The sequence below is a fragment of the Sorex fumeus genome, unplaced genomic scaffold, assembly GCF_029834395.1.
Source record: "Sorex fumeus unplaced genomic scaffold, SorFum_2.1 ptg000044l, whole genome shotgun sequence".
NCBI lineage: Eukaryota > Metazoa > Chordata > Mammalia > Eulipotyphla > Soricidae > Sorex > Sorex fumeus.
The window spans coordinates 14,775,385-14,791,523 of NW_026606101.1; the positions used below are offsets into that span (position 1 = coordinate 14,775,385).

The 16,139-nt window shown below is 61.3% G+C and overlaps 1 protein-coding gene across 2 annotated transcripts in view; it reads right to left on the minus strand.

The window, feature by feature from the left end:
- Positions 1-2,203: 2,203 nt before the first annotated feature.
- The window catches only part of LOC130030117 (transcriptional repressor scratch 2), a 238,639-nt gene continuing 224,703 nt past the window's right edge, over positions 2,204-16,139 (minus strand). The window contains exons 2-3 of one of the 2 annotated variants that reach the window (XM_056121309.1): positions 14,654-14,868; positions 2,204-3,043 (exon numbers count right to left, since the gene is read on the minus strand). In XM_056121309.1, the coding sequence (XP_055977284.1) occupies positions 2,244-3,043; positions 14,654-14,786 (933 nt within the window). In that variant the 5' untranslated portion in view covers positions 14,787-14,868 and the 3' untranslated portion in view covers positions 2,204-2,243. Of the gene's footprint in view, positions 3,044-14,653; positions 15,186-16,139 lie in introns of those variants that run through there. The other variant, XM_056121307.1, reaches the window with a different exon arrangement.

Below are 16,139 nucleotides of genomic sequence, written 5' to 3' on the forward strand. Positions count from 1 at the left end.
GAGAGAGAGAGAGAGAGAGAGAGAGAGAGAGATTTATCCAAAGGAAACTTGATGTTAAGAGGTCCCTGGAGCTGAAGCTGAGTGACCTCTGGGGGCAGCTGTAGAGTGGTCAAACCGCAAGGTAGAAAACACAGGGGGCAAGTTCCCAGTGCCCCTCACATACACCCCACCCCCATCTTCCCCTCCCCTCCTCTCTCCCCTGCATCACAAGGTCTAGAGGCGCAAGAGAGTGGCCAAAGTCCCTTTAATATCCCTGAATTGCGTTACAAGTAATACTGCTGGAGGAGAGGAAAGGGTGGGGGTCGGGGGGTGGGCATTGAGGGAGGAGAGGGGGGAGCGCCTAGCGCTCATACAAAATATGGCCAAAAGGCGTAGCATGCATGGAAAATTATTGCTGTCGGAAGTTCCTATCTACAGGGTCAACACCCTCCGTAATTGCTTCTGCGGCCCCTCTCCCTCCCCCTCTCCCGGGGCCTCCCTCCCCTGGGGGGCCCGGGGCCAGCCGAGGTGCGCTGTGATGCGCCCGTCGGGCTCCACCCTGCTTTGTGGGTACGCGCAGAGCGGGGGAGGGCGGAGGGTCCAGGTCTCGAGGGGGTCCCCCGGAGCGGGGCGTCGAGAGCCTGGCACAGAGGCGTGTGCTTAAAGCAGAGGGGCCGGGCCCGCGGGCGCGGAGGCTGTGCCCGGTCCTGCCCGGGCATGCACTAGCGGCGGGGGAGGTAGTGTCGGCCGGCCCGCGGGAGCCCCTCTGCACGGAAGAGTTGCATAGACGTGGCCGGGAGTGAGCACGCCTCCCGGGGGGGCGGAGCAGGCCGTGGGCCCCAGCGGGGCCCGGGGCTCATTCGGTCCCTGGTACCTGGGGTCCCTCAGACGAGGAATACGTGGGGGGAACAAACAGAGGAAGCGTCTCACTCCGGGGACCAGAGTGAGACTGCAAGAAGGCTCAGGAGGACGGGGACCTGCCCCAAGAAGCGCCCTCCTGGCGCCCCTGCCAGACCCCCGGGGAGAGTCAGCGGGATAGCACCCCCACCCCCCACCCCTGCGCGCACAGCCCTCCTCCAGCCTCCTTCCCGGAGTTCAGCTCTGAGGAGGGCGGGCCTGGCCCCTCACCTCCCTCCCGAGAAGGGGTGGGGTGCGCGAGGGAGGGCGGAGGGGCGAGGGGAGAGGGGTGACGGCCCTCCAAGGCCTTTGCTGCCCCTCCCCTCGCCTGGCTCCCTGACCTTCCCCAGTCCCGCTGGGGAAGCCAGACAGTTCCCTGGGTGAGGCCAAGAGATTAACTAGAACAATAAATAGATAAATAAATAAATACACCAATAACGGGAGAGGTCCAGCCGGACAGGGGGAAGGGCATGTGCGAGGCGCCTCCGACCTCCCTCCCCCAACCAAGTGGGGGGGTACCTGTAGTCCTGGGGGTAGGGGAAAGTGCTCAGAGAACGTGGAGAGAGGGCGTGGGGTGGGGGCGGGGCGCTGGATGTCCAGGGTAGGGCTGGCCTGGGGTGGGAGAGGGGTTCGAGTGAGCGGAGTGGGCTCTGGACTGGCCAGGCCAGGGCAGCACGGAGAACGGGGTTGCTGGAGCAGTGAGGGGCACTGGGAATTTGCCCCCGTGGACAAAGGAGAGCGCAGGCGGTGGGGGTGGAATGGCTGGATCTGTGGCGGGGTGGGGGGCGGTGTATGGTGGGGTGTGGCGGGGACTGGGGTAGACTGGGGACCCCTAGACGCATACAGTGGAGCGGAGGTCCGGGCTTGGGGGGTGGGGGTGGGGGGCTCTATCTTGCCGAGCCTGGGGAAACCAAGGCAGGCGCGAACGCCAAGGGTCCGGCTGGGCCCTAGATTGGGGGCGACAATAAGAAAGATCCGGCACCCTGTCGAGGGGAAGAGCCGAGAGAGAAAGACAGAGGGGGGTGGGCGTAGGGGGGTCGTTGGCGTGTGCGGCAGAGGCTCAGGTTGTGGATGGAAGATTCCAGCTCCGGTGCCGCCCGAGTTCGGGAGCCTTGAGGGTGTGGGCTGGGGCCGGGGGTGGTCGCGATGCCAGTCTCGGGAGGGAGCCGGAAAGGACGATGCGGATCAGGGTGCGCCGGGCTGGGGAGCGGAGGAGGGTCCCCCACGAGGGACGCGGGCAGGGGGGACGCAGAGCTGGGTGGGGGGAGAGCTGGAGACGGCGCGCGGGGGCGTGGGGCGGGGAGCGCCGCCGCGTGTGCGTGGGGGGTGGGGACCCGGGGCGCGGGCACGCGGGCGGGGCAGCAGGCTCAGCTGGCGGGGCCGGCGGGGGGCGGCGGGGGCGGCTCGGCGCCCTTGACGCAGGCGGCCTCGCAGTGCTTGTGGAGGTAGGACTTGAGCGCGAAGCTCTTGTCGCACTGGCGACAGCGGTAGTGCTTGAAGGCCGAGTGCGTCTGCATGTGCGCGCGCAGGTTGGAGCGGTCGGCGAAGGCCTTGCCGCAGTGCGCGCAGCCGAAGGGCTTCTCGCCCGTGTGCGAGCGCATGTGGCCCTGCAGCAGCCAGGGCCGCGAGAAGGCCTTGCCGCACACGCCGCACTTGTGGCGCAGGTTGTGCGTGAGCACGTGCATGGCCAGCGCGGGCATGGACACGTACGCCTTGCCGCACGTCGGGCACTTGCGCGCCAGCTGGCTGTCCAGGCTGCGGTGCGTCTGCTTGTGGCGGCTCAGGTTCGACGACGTGGCGTACGTCTTGCCGCACTCGGCGCACGCGTGCCGGTGCCCGCCGCCCGCCGGGGCCCCCGTGCGCCCCGCGCGGGTCCCCCCGCCGCTCGCGGGGTCCCCCGCGCCCGCCGCGTCCCCGCCGCCGCCCGCGCCCCGCCGCCGCCGCGAGCGCCCGTCGGAGATGAAGAAGGCGTCCATGGAGTAGCTGTCGGTGACGGCCGCCTCCCCGCGGAAGTAGCGCGCCGACAGGCTGGACTGCGGGCTCTCGGGGTCGCTGTACTCCTCGGGCGCCGCCGGCGGGTAGGTGGGCTCGGCGGGCGCCAGCTCCAGGCCGGGCTTCTGGTCCGCCGCATCGTAGCTGCTGGGGGGCAGGCAGTGCGGGGCGTAGCCTGCAGGGGGCGACAGAGGCGCGGGAGGGAGGTGAGGCGGGGAAGGGCCGAGCCGGGGGACCCTTGGGGGCCGGTCGCTGACCCCCTCCCTGGCGCCCTCCAGCTCGGCCGCCCCTGGCCACGTTGACCAAAGAACGGCCGTGGGAGGCCGGAGCGATGGTGCCGCGGGCAGGGCGCTTGCCTTGCTCACCCCCGACCTGGGCTCAGGTCTCGCACCCCGCGCTCACCGGGACCGATTCCAGAGCGCACAGCCTGGAGTAAGCCCTGAGCACCGCCGGGGGGTCCCCCACCCCCAAATGGAAAGGACGGCCCCCGCACGTGGGTCAGGGGTCCCTAGCAGGCACCCCTGCGTTTGAAAGGTGCCGAGCCGCGGCCCTTCCTCCAGAGGCTGCAGTAACCCCCACCCACCCCAGGGTGCTCCTGGTTCTGTGTCTTAGCAGACTCACTCGTACAGTGCAAGCTTTTGGGTTGTTAGACCCACTCTGCTGAGGGAGAGACTGAGGCTTGTAGCGCTGAACCACTAAGTTCGCGGCTGCAAAGTGACGGAGACTGGATTCAAGCCTTGGTAGCCAGGTGCTCAAGCCCCGACTTTTTTTGGTTCTAACAATACGCAGACCGCGGGGGGGTGGTTACAGTGAGTGTGAATTTCAGCGGCTGCTTTCACTGAAGGGAACTTTGCAGCTGGCCTCTCTCCACTGAGTGGACAGCACAGAGGTGGCGCGATGCCGCCCGTAAACCTTGACCGTGCTCTGGCTCGGCCTCTGCGCTTTCCGCGTGAAAGTCATTTAGCTAATTGTCACAGACCCCGCGAAGTAGGGACTATTATAACCCCCATTTTCAGCGTAAGGAAATTGAGAGGGAACACACGGTAATTGCTATATAAATGTTAGCTGTTATAATTATGCTTTTTACTTGCTGGAGAAAGTGACTTCTCTAAAGATTATTTAATTGTCTGCCTCCCCCACCAGCCTCTGCCTTTCCCGGGGCTGGATAACCCCCGTGTGCCCAGCACGGCCCCTCAGCCCCTCGGCGGAGGTGTGTGGCAAGGAGACACTGCAGAAATCCAATCACACTCCTTCTGAGCCCAGGGCTGCGGGAGGGTTTTTCAGAGCTCCCCCGGGGTGCGGCCATGGAAAGTTCTAGCGCTTGCTCCCAGCCTGCTTTGCTTCCTCCCCCACAGACCGCTCTGGCCCCTGTGAGAATACTCCCCTCCCCACCTCGGAGTGCCCCCGCAAATCCTGTCCACCTGGGCCACGGTGATTGATGGGAGCATGGGCTAGCTGAGACTTTCCCAGGGGATCCCATAAGGGTCTCCCAAGGGGTGGGGGGTGTTCCACATCCACATTTGTCTGTCGTCCAGGTCAGCATCGTCCTCGCAGGTGCCCTGAGGACCCCAGTGCTCAGGAATTCCCATGGACATACACAAAGGTGTCGGCCCGCGGTAAAATGACCATGCTCTCCCATGGCCTTGGAGTCAGAGACTCTCTCTGAGGTTGCCCGGCTGGGGAGCAGCAAAGCCTGAGAGTTACACCTCTCATCACCCTAAGAGCTCCCCTACTCCAGCAAGGGGGAGCCCGACCAGTATCCCCCCACCCCTGCCCTCTCTCTGGTGAGGATTCCTGCTGACTCAGCCTCTTGCCTTGCCCTACAGGTAGGGTGGCCATGGGCCAAGGTCTGTGCCCACATGCTCCCCGCTTTTTTTGGGGGGGATGGGGGTCAGGGCTAAAAAGGGCTCAAAAGAGTCACACCCAGCGATGCTCAGGGGTTACTCCTGGCTCTGCACTCAGAAATGACTCCTGACAGTGCTCAGGGACCACAGGGGACGCCAGGCATCGAACCCGGGTCGGCCGTGTGCAAGGCAAATGCCCTACGTGCTGTGCTATCACTCTGGTCCCATGCTCCCAGCTTTGAGGAGGTGGGATCCCATGTTTTTCCTGTCTCTCCAGCTGCACGCGGGCCCTGTGCACAGAACTCACTGGGGACTGTGAGGTGGAGACTTGGAAGGGAAGAGTCTACACTCTGATTCAGGGAGAGCAGTGTAGGGGGCCAGTTCAGAAGAGGGGGCTTTCCCGGTCTTTCTCTTCTACTCCCTTCCTTTTTGTCTTTGGAAGTGCCCAAGAGCCCAGTCAACAGGGAGTATGGTTTAAGACTGAGCTAATAGGGGCTGGAACTATAGCAGAGCGGGTAGGGCGTTTGCCTTGCACGCGGCTGACCCAAGTTCGATTCCCAGAAGCTCATATGGTCCCCTGAGCACTGTCAGGAGTAATTCCTGAGTGCAAAACCAGGAGTAACCCCTGTGCATCGCCAGGTATGACCCAAAAAGAAAAAAAAAAAGACTGAGCTGGGGCTGGAGCAATAGCACAGCAGGTAGGGCGTTTGCCTTGCACACGACCGACCCGGGTTCGATTCCCAGCATCCCATATGGTCCCCTGAGCACCACCGGGAGTAATTTCTGAGTGCAAAGCCAGGAGGAGTAACCCCTGTGTGTCGCTGGGTGTGACCCAAAAAAAAAAAAACCCAAAAAGACTGAGCTAAGTGTAATTCTGGGCAATTCCTCACCCTGTACTTCTTCCCCTTGTAATCACCCAGATAACGAGAAACAGTCAAGAGGTAGAGCAAGGACTGGAACCAGCACACAGCACCCCTTTTTCCCATATATTGGGCATTCCTTGTTGGGAGGGGGGTTGTCCACCCTCAAATCCTAGTGCCACAGCTAGTGACCACTTGATAAATATTTGTAAAATGCGTGTGATCAGGACTGGCCAGCTCCCTGCCCTTCCCCCTACTCTGTATTCTGTTTCATCCTGAGACCACTTGCTCCCCAGACACAGATTCTAATGGGGTGGCTGTTAGCAAGAATTTCTGGTCCTTTCTTAGGCTATAGGGACAGGATGGCCTTGCCTGAGGAGTTATTAAGGACAGTTGGCCTGCTGGCTAAGAGACTGGCTTTGGGGCCAGGCTACCTGCACCGAGTTTCCGCTTTTCCTGCCTCAGCTGTGTGATCTTGAACAATCTACTTAATCTCTCTGTGCCTCTGTTTTTCCCAGTTGTAAAGTGAAGGGTAAGAGAAGCCACTCACTCAGAATTGAAGGAGACCCTGAGTAGGTAAACAGAATCGTGAACAATTGTCAGTCCTTCCAGAGCACCAGTATGTGTTCTTAAGACTCTAGAATCACAAATGCCTTCTCATTTCAGATTGGTGTCATTGTTCACATGGGGGGTATTTATGCTGTATGCCCGGGGTTGCAACAGCTTGTAAATTAGAGCCAAGACTACAGCCTAGGCTTGGGCATGGTAAAACCACAGTACATATTGGTTCTTTGCTAAAGGTTTTTGGCATTTCCCCCACTCCCCAAATATCTTCCTACTCTCCTCTGAGTGTCTCCTCACTCCGAATATCTAATTTCTATCTATTCTTTTGGTTGTTTTGCTTTTTTGGTCACATCCGGCAATGCTCAGGGGTAACTCCTGGCTCTGTGTTCAGGGATCACTCCTGCTGGGCTCAGGGGGGACCACATGGGATGCTGGGGATCAAACTCGAGTTGGCCGCTTGCCAGGCAAATGCCCTGACGGCTGTCCTATTGCTCCAGCCCCCCTACCTCAAGTTCTGGTGAGAAAATTTTGGAGGCATCATGGGAACTCTGTCACTCCTCACCCCAACTCGGCTGTCCTCCCGGGGTGCCCTCTGGTGGCGTTCTGCAGAACGGCAGCACCTTACCCCTGCCACTGGGGGCGGGTTGGGCTCCTGCTTCCTTTGAGGGTCAGCTCAGACAAAGACCGCCCACCCGCCAAGGAGCCGTGCAGAAGTGCCTTCAGGACCAGAACTGTGAGGCCAGACCTGTGCCCCGCAGCTGAGGCTTTTTGGCATGGATTGAAGTAGGGGTGGGAGGGGGGCGAGCCCCCCTCCCTCGAGTTTTCCTGATCCTGTTCCATGGGGTCGGTTGTAATTGGCTTTGTGACCTCGGCTGGGCTGTGCAGGAAGACGGGACCCTTTGGGGCTTGTGTCTGAATAGAGCCCTCCGTGATGCCCATTGTCCTGGCCTCCCCCAGCCCTCTCCACCCCTGCCCCGTCCTTCCTGGCTCCTCCTGGGATGCGCCACCCCCGTCCCAGCTATGTGACGTGGGCCAGTGACCTAACCTTTCTGGTGCCCCAGCTGTGGGAGGGCGCTCACAATAGCGCTGAGTGAGTTAATGCCTGTGAAGAGCTCAGCACAATGCCAGGCCCCAGGACCCTCTCGAGCGGTTATTGTCCCTTGTCCTTATGATCGTCCCCGCCTTTCCAAGTGGTGCCCTTCTCCTCGGCTCCAGAGCCAGAGAGAACGCACAGAGGCTTCCCAGGCTGCTGTGTGACTTTGGGCAACTCAGCACACCTCTCTGGGCCTCCACCCTGAGAATATTCTAGGTCAACCAGTCTCAGTCTGTGCCATATCCCAGACTCACCCCTGACCAGTAATGCCCAGGATATTCTAAGGGGCCACAGAGGAAAATTGTGTAAAGGTGGAGAGGGGGACGGGGGGGGGGGGGCATATGGCATGAGACTACGAGGCTGACCAGCAAGGATGGGAGACTGTGTGTGTGGGTGTGTGTGTGTGTGTGTGTGTGTGTGTGTGTGTGTGAGAGAGAGAGAGAGAGAGAGAGAGAGAGAGAGAGAGAGAGAGAGAGGTCAGAGGGGGCCAAAGGGGGAAACAGGCTGAGAAGCACTGCCCTAGGTCACTGCCAGCCGTGCTGATGCTCTTTGATGGTCTAGTGGGCAGCCTGGAGGGGAGGGCTGAGCTGCCTTCACCCGGCTGGCCTGGTGAGATAGGCGTTCCTGTTTGGTTTGGCTTGGGGGGGGGGGGGGTGTCACACCCGTCCATGCTCAAGGCTCACTCCCGGTGGGGCTCAGAGGACCCTGTGGGGTGCCCAGGGCTTTGAACCCAGGGTGACTGCATTTAAGGCACATGCCCTTCCCACTGGACTCTCACTCTAGCCTCGGCTCTGGGTTTGGGTCTCGATAGAGGGAGGAAAGAGATAGACCCGGGGCTCATCCTGACGCTTGTGCTCTCGGCTGTGTGACCTTGGGAGAATCAAACAGCCTCTCTGGACTCAAATTCCCCCACCCGAAAGCTTGTGACCAGCGACACCCCTGCGGGTTTCGCTAGAAATCTTGGGGGCCAGCAGATGTGGTTCTGTTAGCTGAGAAGCGCTCTGGGCGTACCTGCTCCAAAGTACAGACTGAAGCGATTAAGGGTTTTTTTTTTTTCCTTTTTTTAATCCTATACCCCAAGGAGTGCTGGGGAGGGAATTTTAGGAGAATCAAGGTGCTGAGTTCTCTGCGGGCACAGTGCTGTCCCCTGTGATGCAATGGGGAGTTGAGGGGGGGGGCTCTCTCCAGCACGTCCTGTGACCGCCACTGCCCAGGCTTCTCGCTCCCTCGGAGCCCGCACCGCCCTGCCCTGCCGTGCCAGGCACTGCACCAAGCCCAGAGGCCCAAGGATGTGCCCAAGGGCACTGCAGGAGCGGTGAGGCTGGTGACCCTCCAAGGCCTCGCTTGCCCCCAGACATTCAGGGGAGCATGGAGTCAGCTCCGGGTGGGGTGATTTCCCATTGCTGGGGGCGGGGCAGGGTGAGGTGGGGGGTGGAAATTTCTTCAGGCCCCCCGCCCCGGACCCCCCAACCCCAGGTGGCGTGAGTCTGGTGGGATGCTGGGTTTGGGGACCTGGGCAGAAGCAGCTCTACAGAGTGTTCCTTGCAAACTTTTGCAAGTCATAATAATGAATAAAACAGCCAGATGTGTCCCGTTCCTCACGCGGTCGCCTGGGGTGCAGTGCGTGAGTGGGGCCCCTGCTCAGGGCCGTGCCATGGTCTTTCCTTCCCACGCCCTCATTCTGCAGGAGCGGAGGCCCCCAGAGGGCCCAGAGCAGGCTCAGACCCCGACTCCTGCCTCTCCGGCTCCTTTTCCCCTGTCCCTCCAAGTCTCGCGGGGTCCTTCCTCCCTCCCCGTCTTGGGGTGGGCAGCAGAGGAGCGGGGCCTGGTGGACCCGCTTTCCAGGAGGGCCAGTCCTGCCTGGGGAGGGGGTGGGGAGGGCGGGGGTCTGCAGGGGCTGCTGCCTGCTCTATTTCGAGCTCTGCCAGGGCCTGGGGCCTTGAGAAGCAGCTCCAGCCAGCTGAGCAGAGAGCCAGGTCTGTCAGCAGCAGAGCGGGATAAAAATAGTTTCTCCTGTCTGCTCACAGCGCCGGGCAAAGGGGCTGCTACCACCCCCTCCCCTCATTACGGCATCTTTCTGAGCCGTTCCCTGGGCACTGGACCAGAAACCCACCTCCTCTGAGGGCCCTGGCAGCTGCGGCAGCTGCCCCCTGGGGAGGGGGTCCCCGGGTGCAGATGAGCTCTGTGTGTGCGTGTGTATGTGGGGGGGGGGGGAGGAAGGGGTGTCTGTAGGGCATGGGGCTGACACCCACGGGCCCAGGCCAAGGGTGAGTCTCCAAGATGGGGAGCCCCACCCTGCAATTCCCCACATTCTGTTTTTTCCTGATGGTGACCCAGTTCCTGGAGGCCTACAGGGAGGTCCGCAGCTTTGCAGGAATCAACAGGAAAGCGCTTTGGGGGCGAGGGTGGGGGGAGCGAGAGAAGCTTTGGGGTAGGGCTGGGAGGGGTCTCTCTGGGGGAGCTTGCCCAACCCCCCTCTCCTCTCCAGGCCCCCCCTTTCTCTGCTTCCCCTCTGCTTTCCCTGAAGAATCTTGTCCCAATCCCTGCTGCAGACCCAGAGAGAGGAGGGAAGTAGCTGGACCTTCTACTCTACGGATGACCAGGGCTGGGAAGGAGGTGGGCAAGAGTTGGGGGGGACTCACCGTGCCCACCCCCCTGTCCTGGGGCTTCAAAACTGGAACATGTGGGTGAAGCATCCATGAGGGAGGCCCGATGAGGTCCATCATTTATGTCCATGTCACCTTGGGGCCCCTTGAGGCCCCTCCTGACCCCCGGTCCATACCTGTTGGTTAGAGCTCTCTCCCCTCTACACAGCTGCTCCCTGAGGGGCCTTGGGGTCCTCTTGGGGTGTCTGGGTGATGTCACTAGTGCAGGGACTCTCTCCTGCTCTTCCTCAAGCCTTCAAGTCCCTTGTGACTCTAGGCTGGTGGGGGGCTCACGGGGCCCCGAGTCCTCTCTCTTACTTGGTTCCTATTAGTCCTCACTTCCACGGAATCATTCTTAGATTTGACATTTCTTGGAAATTCATAGGTCCAAACCCCACCGCTTGCTCTCATGAGAGGGGAAACTGAGGCCAGGGCTGGGAAACACTCATTCAAGGCCACCGAGAAGGCTGATGCTGAGGGTCAGGCTGACGGACTGTGCTAGCCTCGATTGGGCAGGGACATAGCCCTGGAGTAGAGATTGGACTTGGGTTTGGATTCGTTGACCGGGACCTGGGTCTATACATTGGCACCTGGGCTTGGATGTGGTTTAACCTGAATCTTGGACCAGACAAGAACCTCAGACATTGACCCTGACCTCAGCCTTCGAGCTGGTCCTGGATGGAACGTCAGACACAGGGCGTGAACCTGGGCCTCTGACCTGTCTCTGACCTGGACCAAAACCAAGATGACAGGGGAAGTGGGGCTGGAGGGGACCAAGACAGGCCGTCGTCGGGCACCTCCCCAGCCTTCTCCAGGCTCCCTTGGTCATTCGGGGAGGCCTTTTCCTGCCCTGTGCTCAGGAGTACTTTCTGGGTTGGCTGGAGACTGTGGGCCAGGCTCACGGCGTGGCCGGAGCGACTCTCTGGCACCAGCAAGGAGAGGGGAAGGCGCTGCGGCATCACGTGGTCAAGGAGCCAAGCCCACAGGCGGCGGCAGGAGCGGGTTCTGTCGGCAGAGAGGGCAGAGGGGGTTAATGGAGCCGCCCAGGGCCGGCAACTGCCTTAGCCACATCGATCCTCCCTGCCGGCTCAGCGGAGGTGCGCTGAAGAGTAGCAGGACCAAGTAGGGGCAGAGGGTGGCACGTGGCTCCTGGTTGCAGCTCGGGGTCAGGGGTGAGGGCACCAAGTCCTGGGCTGGCTTGGTTGTTCCCTGCAGGAACCCACGGACCTACAGGCACCAGTGCCCGGAAGCTGGGCTCAGGGCTCGGTGCTGGAGGAGATCAGAGGCCCGGGCAGGCGCCTCGCCGAGGGCTGAGTCTGCACTCAGCCACCCATGGGAGACGAGAGGAAGGGAAGCTGCTCAGAGGCCGCCAACAGCCGCGCTGAGCACCGGGAAAGAGGCCTCAGGCTGGCAGGGGGAGGAGGAGGAGGCCCCAGGAGATCTGCTGGCTCTGGTTCAGCAGAGTGGTGGGGTGGGGGTCCCAACAGGGGGCTTCCTCTTCCCTGTCTAGGGGGTCTGTGCGGGGAACCTGGAGCCTAGGACCCACTTCCGCCTCGCCCGGCCCACAGAGGCTGAATCGGGACATGACACTGTGCGAGTGTATGTGAGTGCCCGTGAGTACGAGCGGGTGTGTGAAAGTGTATGTGAGCACGCGTTTTGTGTGTGTGTGCAGGAGTGTATGTGTAAGTTTGTGCAAAAGTGTGTGAGCATGTGTTTATGTGTGTATGCATGTGTGAGTTTGGAAGTGTATTATGTGTGAGGGCATGTGTGAGTAAATTTCGTGAAAGTGTGTGTCTGAGTGCATGAGTGTGAGTGTGTGTGTCTGGCATGAATGAAAGCGGTGTGTGAGAGTGTGTGTAGTATGTGTGTGAGGGAACATGAGTGTGTGTGTGTGTGAGAGAGAGGGAGAGAGAGAGAGAGAGAGAGAGAGAGAGAGAGAGAGAGAGAGAGAGTCCTCCAGGAATTGTCCTACCTCTCCCAGGCATTCCCTGAACTGGGTTAATCTGCGGTCCTGCACCTGCCTCAGTTCTCTGCCTGTGACCCCCCTGACCTCCACATTCCGCTCTGTGCCCTCAGAGATCTCCCGCTCCATCCGCCTCCATCAGACTGGCTTGTAAGAGGATCTTTCTAATAACTGCACTATCTCCAGCCCCAGGCCCTCCCCGCCTCCTCCCTCCTCCCCTCCCTCCCTCTCCTCACCTCCCCCCTCCTCTCTTTCTCCTTGTTTACCCAGCACACTTACACACGCTGGGAGAGAAAAAACGTCGGCTCAGCAATTTTTCACACTTCCCTCAAATGCTCAGCAAGGTTATTTCCGGCAGAGTGGAGACAACGGGCCCCTAGGAGCCAGCGAGCTCTCAAAGGACCCGCAGCACCTCTACTCAACAGGGGCACGAGGGGGCCCGAGCCAGACCACTCCCCAGGGATGGAAGAGGCCCCCGAAATCAGGAAGGGCAGACCCTGTGTTTCTGGGCCTCTGAGGTCACCCTGGTCTCCAGCACTAACCAGATCCCGCAGAGATGGCCACGGCTGGTCAGTCGGCCGGGCACCGGCTCTCGCCACGGGGCAGCTTGCAGAGGTGGGAGCCGAGAAGGGCGACTCTCCCCTTAGCCAGTGCTGGGGGTGAAGAGATCCCCACCCAAACCTGCCAGTGTCCACTGCTTTGGGTTGGACCCCCAACCAGGTAGCTCTGGTGCCGCCTAACCCACACTTGACCTTCACCTCACCGGAGCTGAGCTTGTCAAAGTCGGAAGGGTACTTTGTTCCTTCTACCCCAGCATCTATCTTTTTTTCTTTCTTTCTTTCTTTCTTTCTTTCTTTCTTTCTTTCTTTCTTTCTTTCTCTTTCTTTCTTTCTTTCTTTCTTTCTTTCTTTCTTTCTTTCTTTCTTTCTTTCTTTCTTTTTTGCCTCTGGGAAGACAAGAGAAGGGAAGCGACTTGCCCAAGGTCACACAGCATGCCAGAGGTCTGTGACCCAGGTGTCCCGGAGCTGCAGGCCAAAGTGCAGGCTCTCACGACTGAGGATTTCCCTGAGATGGGGGGTAGTTGGGCCGGAACTCTGGGGCAAGAGCCAAAGGTGGTTGGGAAAGGTCATTGGCGGTCAGCCCTGACACACCCCCAGGCTATGCTCTGAGCCAGCATCTCACTTTCACTCAGAGCACCACCACCCTGCCTGGACCCCTTAAAGCATTTTGGGATTGAAGTCAAGGCAAGAGTAGCTGCCTGTTCCGAGAAACTGCACAAGGGGGCAAGCTCATCCGACGCTCCTCCACTTGCGCTAGGAAAGGCCCAGGGGCTCCTGGGCGGGGACCCAGAGCTTTGTGTCAGGCCCCCCAATGGACCTGTGTCCCAGCCTGAAGCTATTTCCGCTCCAGCTCCCTGCACACACTCCCGGACCTGGCACGGCCCCAGGTCCACTCCCAGCCCCGCCAGCCCTCAGCCAAACCCTGTCATGTTTCTGAGCTTCTGTTCTCAACCCCCGAAGCCCTTGGGGTCAGGACAAGAGGACAGTGGGTTTGGGGACACTTGGCAAAAGAAGAAGAGGCTTGGGTCCTGCTGGGGATCACGGGCTGTAACTATCCCACGTCACTCCCTAATTTCTTTGACCTTGATGAGGTCACAAAGCCCTTTACCGGACGCCCTCTTGCTACCTGGCTTGGCAGAGTGATGGAATGTGGGTGAAGTGCTCCGAGACCCCAAAGGGAGGAGCAGCGGCTCTCCAGGGCCCTGGACACCTCAGCTCCCCCCACCTCATCAGCCCTGTCTTTTCTCCTCTTTCCTTACTCTCTCTCTCTCTCTCTCTCTCACACACACACACACACACACACACATACACACACACACTCACACACACACAACTCAAAGCGGATGCCACATGCCATGTCAGATCTCTCCCCTCAGTAGGCATGGCCCCTGCTAGGGACCTATCAACCAGAGACCCTTTTTGTGACCGTCCTTGGGGGGGTCCCCATACAAGCGGTCAGGAGTCAGGAGTGTCCCCCCTACCTCACAGGGGAACCCCTTTGGAGCCGGCTGAGTCCTCTCCCCCAAACCCTGGCGCCTGCAGGAACTTGCTCTGAGTATGGAGTACATGGGGGGCGGGGGACGGCAGGGAGCCTCGGGGCTGGCCGTGGAGGTGCTGAGGAGCTGGGGGTGGGGGTGTGAGGAGGCGAATGACCAGGAACTGCTTTGGGGAAACCCCTCCCTGAAAGCCCCCTTTCCTCCCTGTCCCCAGGACAGGCCCAGCCTTCAGGCAGTCAGTCATGTGGCTGAGGGTAACAAAAGAGTTGCGGAGAGAGGGGCCAAGATCACTTGTCTGGCATTGCCAGGAGGGGTGGGATGGAAGGGAATCAGGGTCCCCGGCTCCCAGCGGGCGCCCCCCCCCACCTCCCGGGGCCAGTCAGTGCAGGCCCACTTACCTTCCCTAGCGGGGTCGCCCCCTCTCCATCTGGGAGAGGGCCCACCCTCGGAGCGCCTGTGCACCCCCCACCCCCGACCCCAGCATCAGCCCTTCAGGGTCGCTTCTCTCTCCAACCCCCTTCTGGGGCCACAACTTTCAAAGTCCCGGGGCTGGATGGGGCGACCCGGCGACTTTCCCTTTGTGGAACCCACCGAAGCCCCTGCCGCGCGCGCCCGCCGGGGTTGGAGTGTTGTGTGTGTGTTGGGGGGGGGGGGGGGAGGCCGGGTTGAAAAATCTCGGGGCGGCGCGCACACCCCCTCGGCGTGGCCGCGACCCCCCAGTCCTCGCCCTCCCCTCCCCCACCGGCTCCCACTCACTCACCGCTGTCCCCGGGCGGCCCCCGGGCGCCAGGCAGCACGTAGGCGGTCTCCAGGGGGTGGTAGGTGGGGGCCGGCACCCCGCTGCACTGGAAGCCGTCCCCTTTGATCTTCTTCACCAGGAAGGAGCGCGGCATGGTGCGGCCGGCGCGGCGCGCGGGCTTTCAGCACTGGACAGCTCCCCGCGGGCGGCGGCGGCGGCCCGGGCTCGGCCTCGGGCTCCGGGCTCCGGGCTCCCCGCTCCCCGCTCCCCGCTCCGGGCTCCCGGCTCCGGGCTCCGGGCTCCGGGCTCTCGGCAGCGGCGGCGGCGGCGGCGGCGCGCAGACGGGCGGGCGCGGGCGCTGTGCGCAGCTCTCGGGCTGCCGGCTTTATATGGGACGCAGGCTGGAGGAGATCAGGTGGTCCCCGAGCAATGGAACTGTTCAGCGCTCTAATCCATCAAACGTCCCCCAGGACAATCGCTCCGCACACGCGTCCCCGCGAACCGGCGCAGGAGGTGGGGGCAGCCCCGGCGCAGCCAGAGAGCGAGCGAGCGAGCGAGCAAGCGAGCGGGGCGGGCAGGAGGGGAGAAAGTGAGGGCGAGAATGGCTCAGAGATAGAGAGACGGAGAAGAGAGGAGGAGGAGGAGGAGGAGGAGGAGGAGGAGGAGGAAGAGGGGGAGGAGGAGGGGGAGGAGGGGAGAGGGAGAGAAATAGGAGCAGAGAGAGAGGAGAGAGAGAAATAGGAGCAGAGAGAGAGAGAGAGAGAGAGAGAGAGAGAGAGAGAGAGAGAGAAATAGGAGCAGAGAGAGCCCGAGATCAGCACAAAAAGACCCGAGAGAAGCAGAGAAAGAAGAGAGACAGAGAGAAGTAACCTCGTACACTCACACACACCACGGGAGGCAACCACACACACATACGCACATACACACACACACACACACACACACACAACACAGACCCCCCAGGGGTGCAAAGAAAGGCAAAGAAAAGTGTGAGATGGAGAGAGGGAGAGAAGCCTTGGAGAGAGGAGAGCGAGCCGTGGGAGCAGGCGGGGTCCAAGCACATGGGGACACAAGGAAGGGTTGGGGGTGTCGCACTAGGAAAAAGTGTGAGATCCACGGCAGAGACCCCCTCCGCCTGCGGTCCTGTCCCTGTCCCCCCAGTTCCGAGTGACCGATGAGGGCACTGGCTTTAACTAGAGGGAGTCATCGCTCCTCCTCCCCTCTCTGTCTTCCCACCTAAGAAGCCCCCTATTGGGTTTGGGGTTCAACTTTCTTCTGCCAGAGCTGGAAAGGGGGGGGGGGGAGAGCAAGTCTCCAGTCCTGCTCTGGCGCCCAGCTCAGGCGGGCACTGCAAGAGGAAGTGAAAATGGTCCAGTAATTAATTTCCCTGCTGCCGGGGGTGGTGGTTTTGACACATCCGAGGCTGTGTCTTTCCCTGAAGCGGGGAGCAGACAATAGAGACACGTGGACTGAGAAGGGAGAAGGGGGGCGGGCGGGGGAGCGGGGC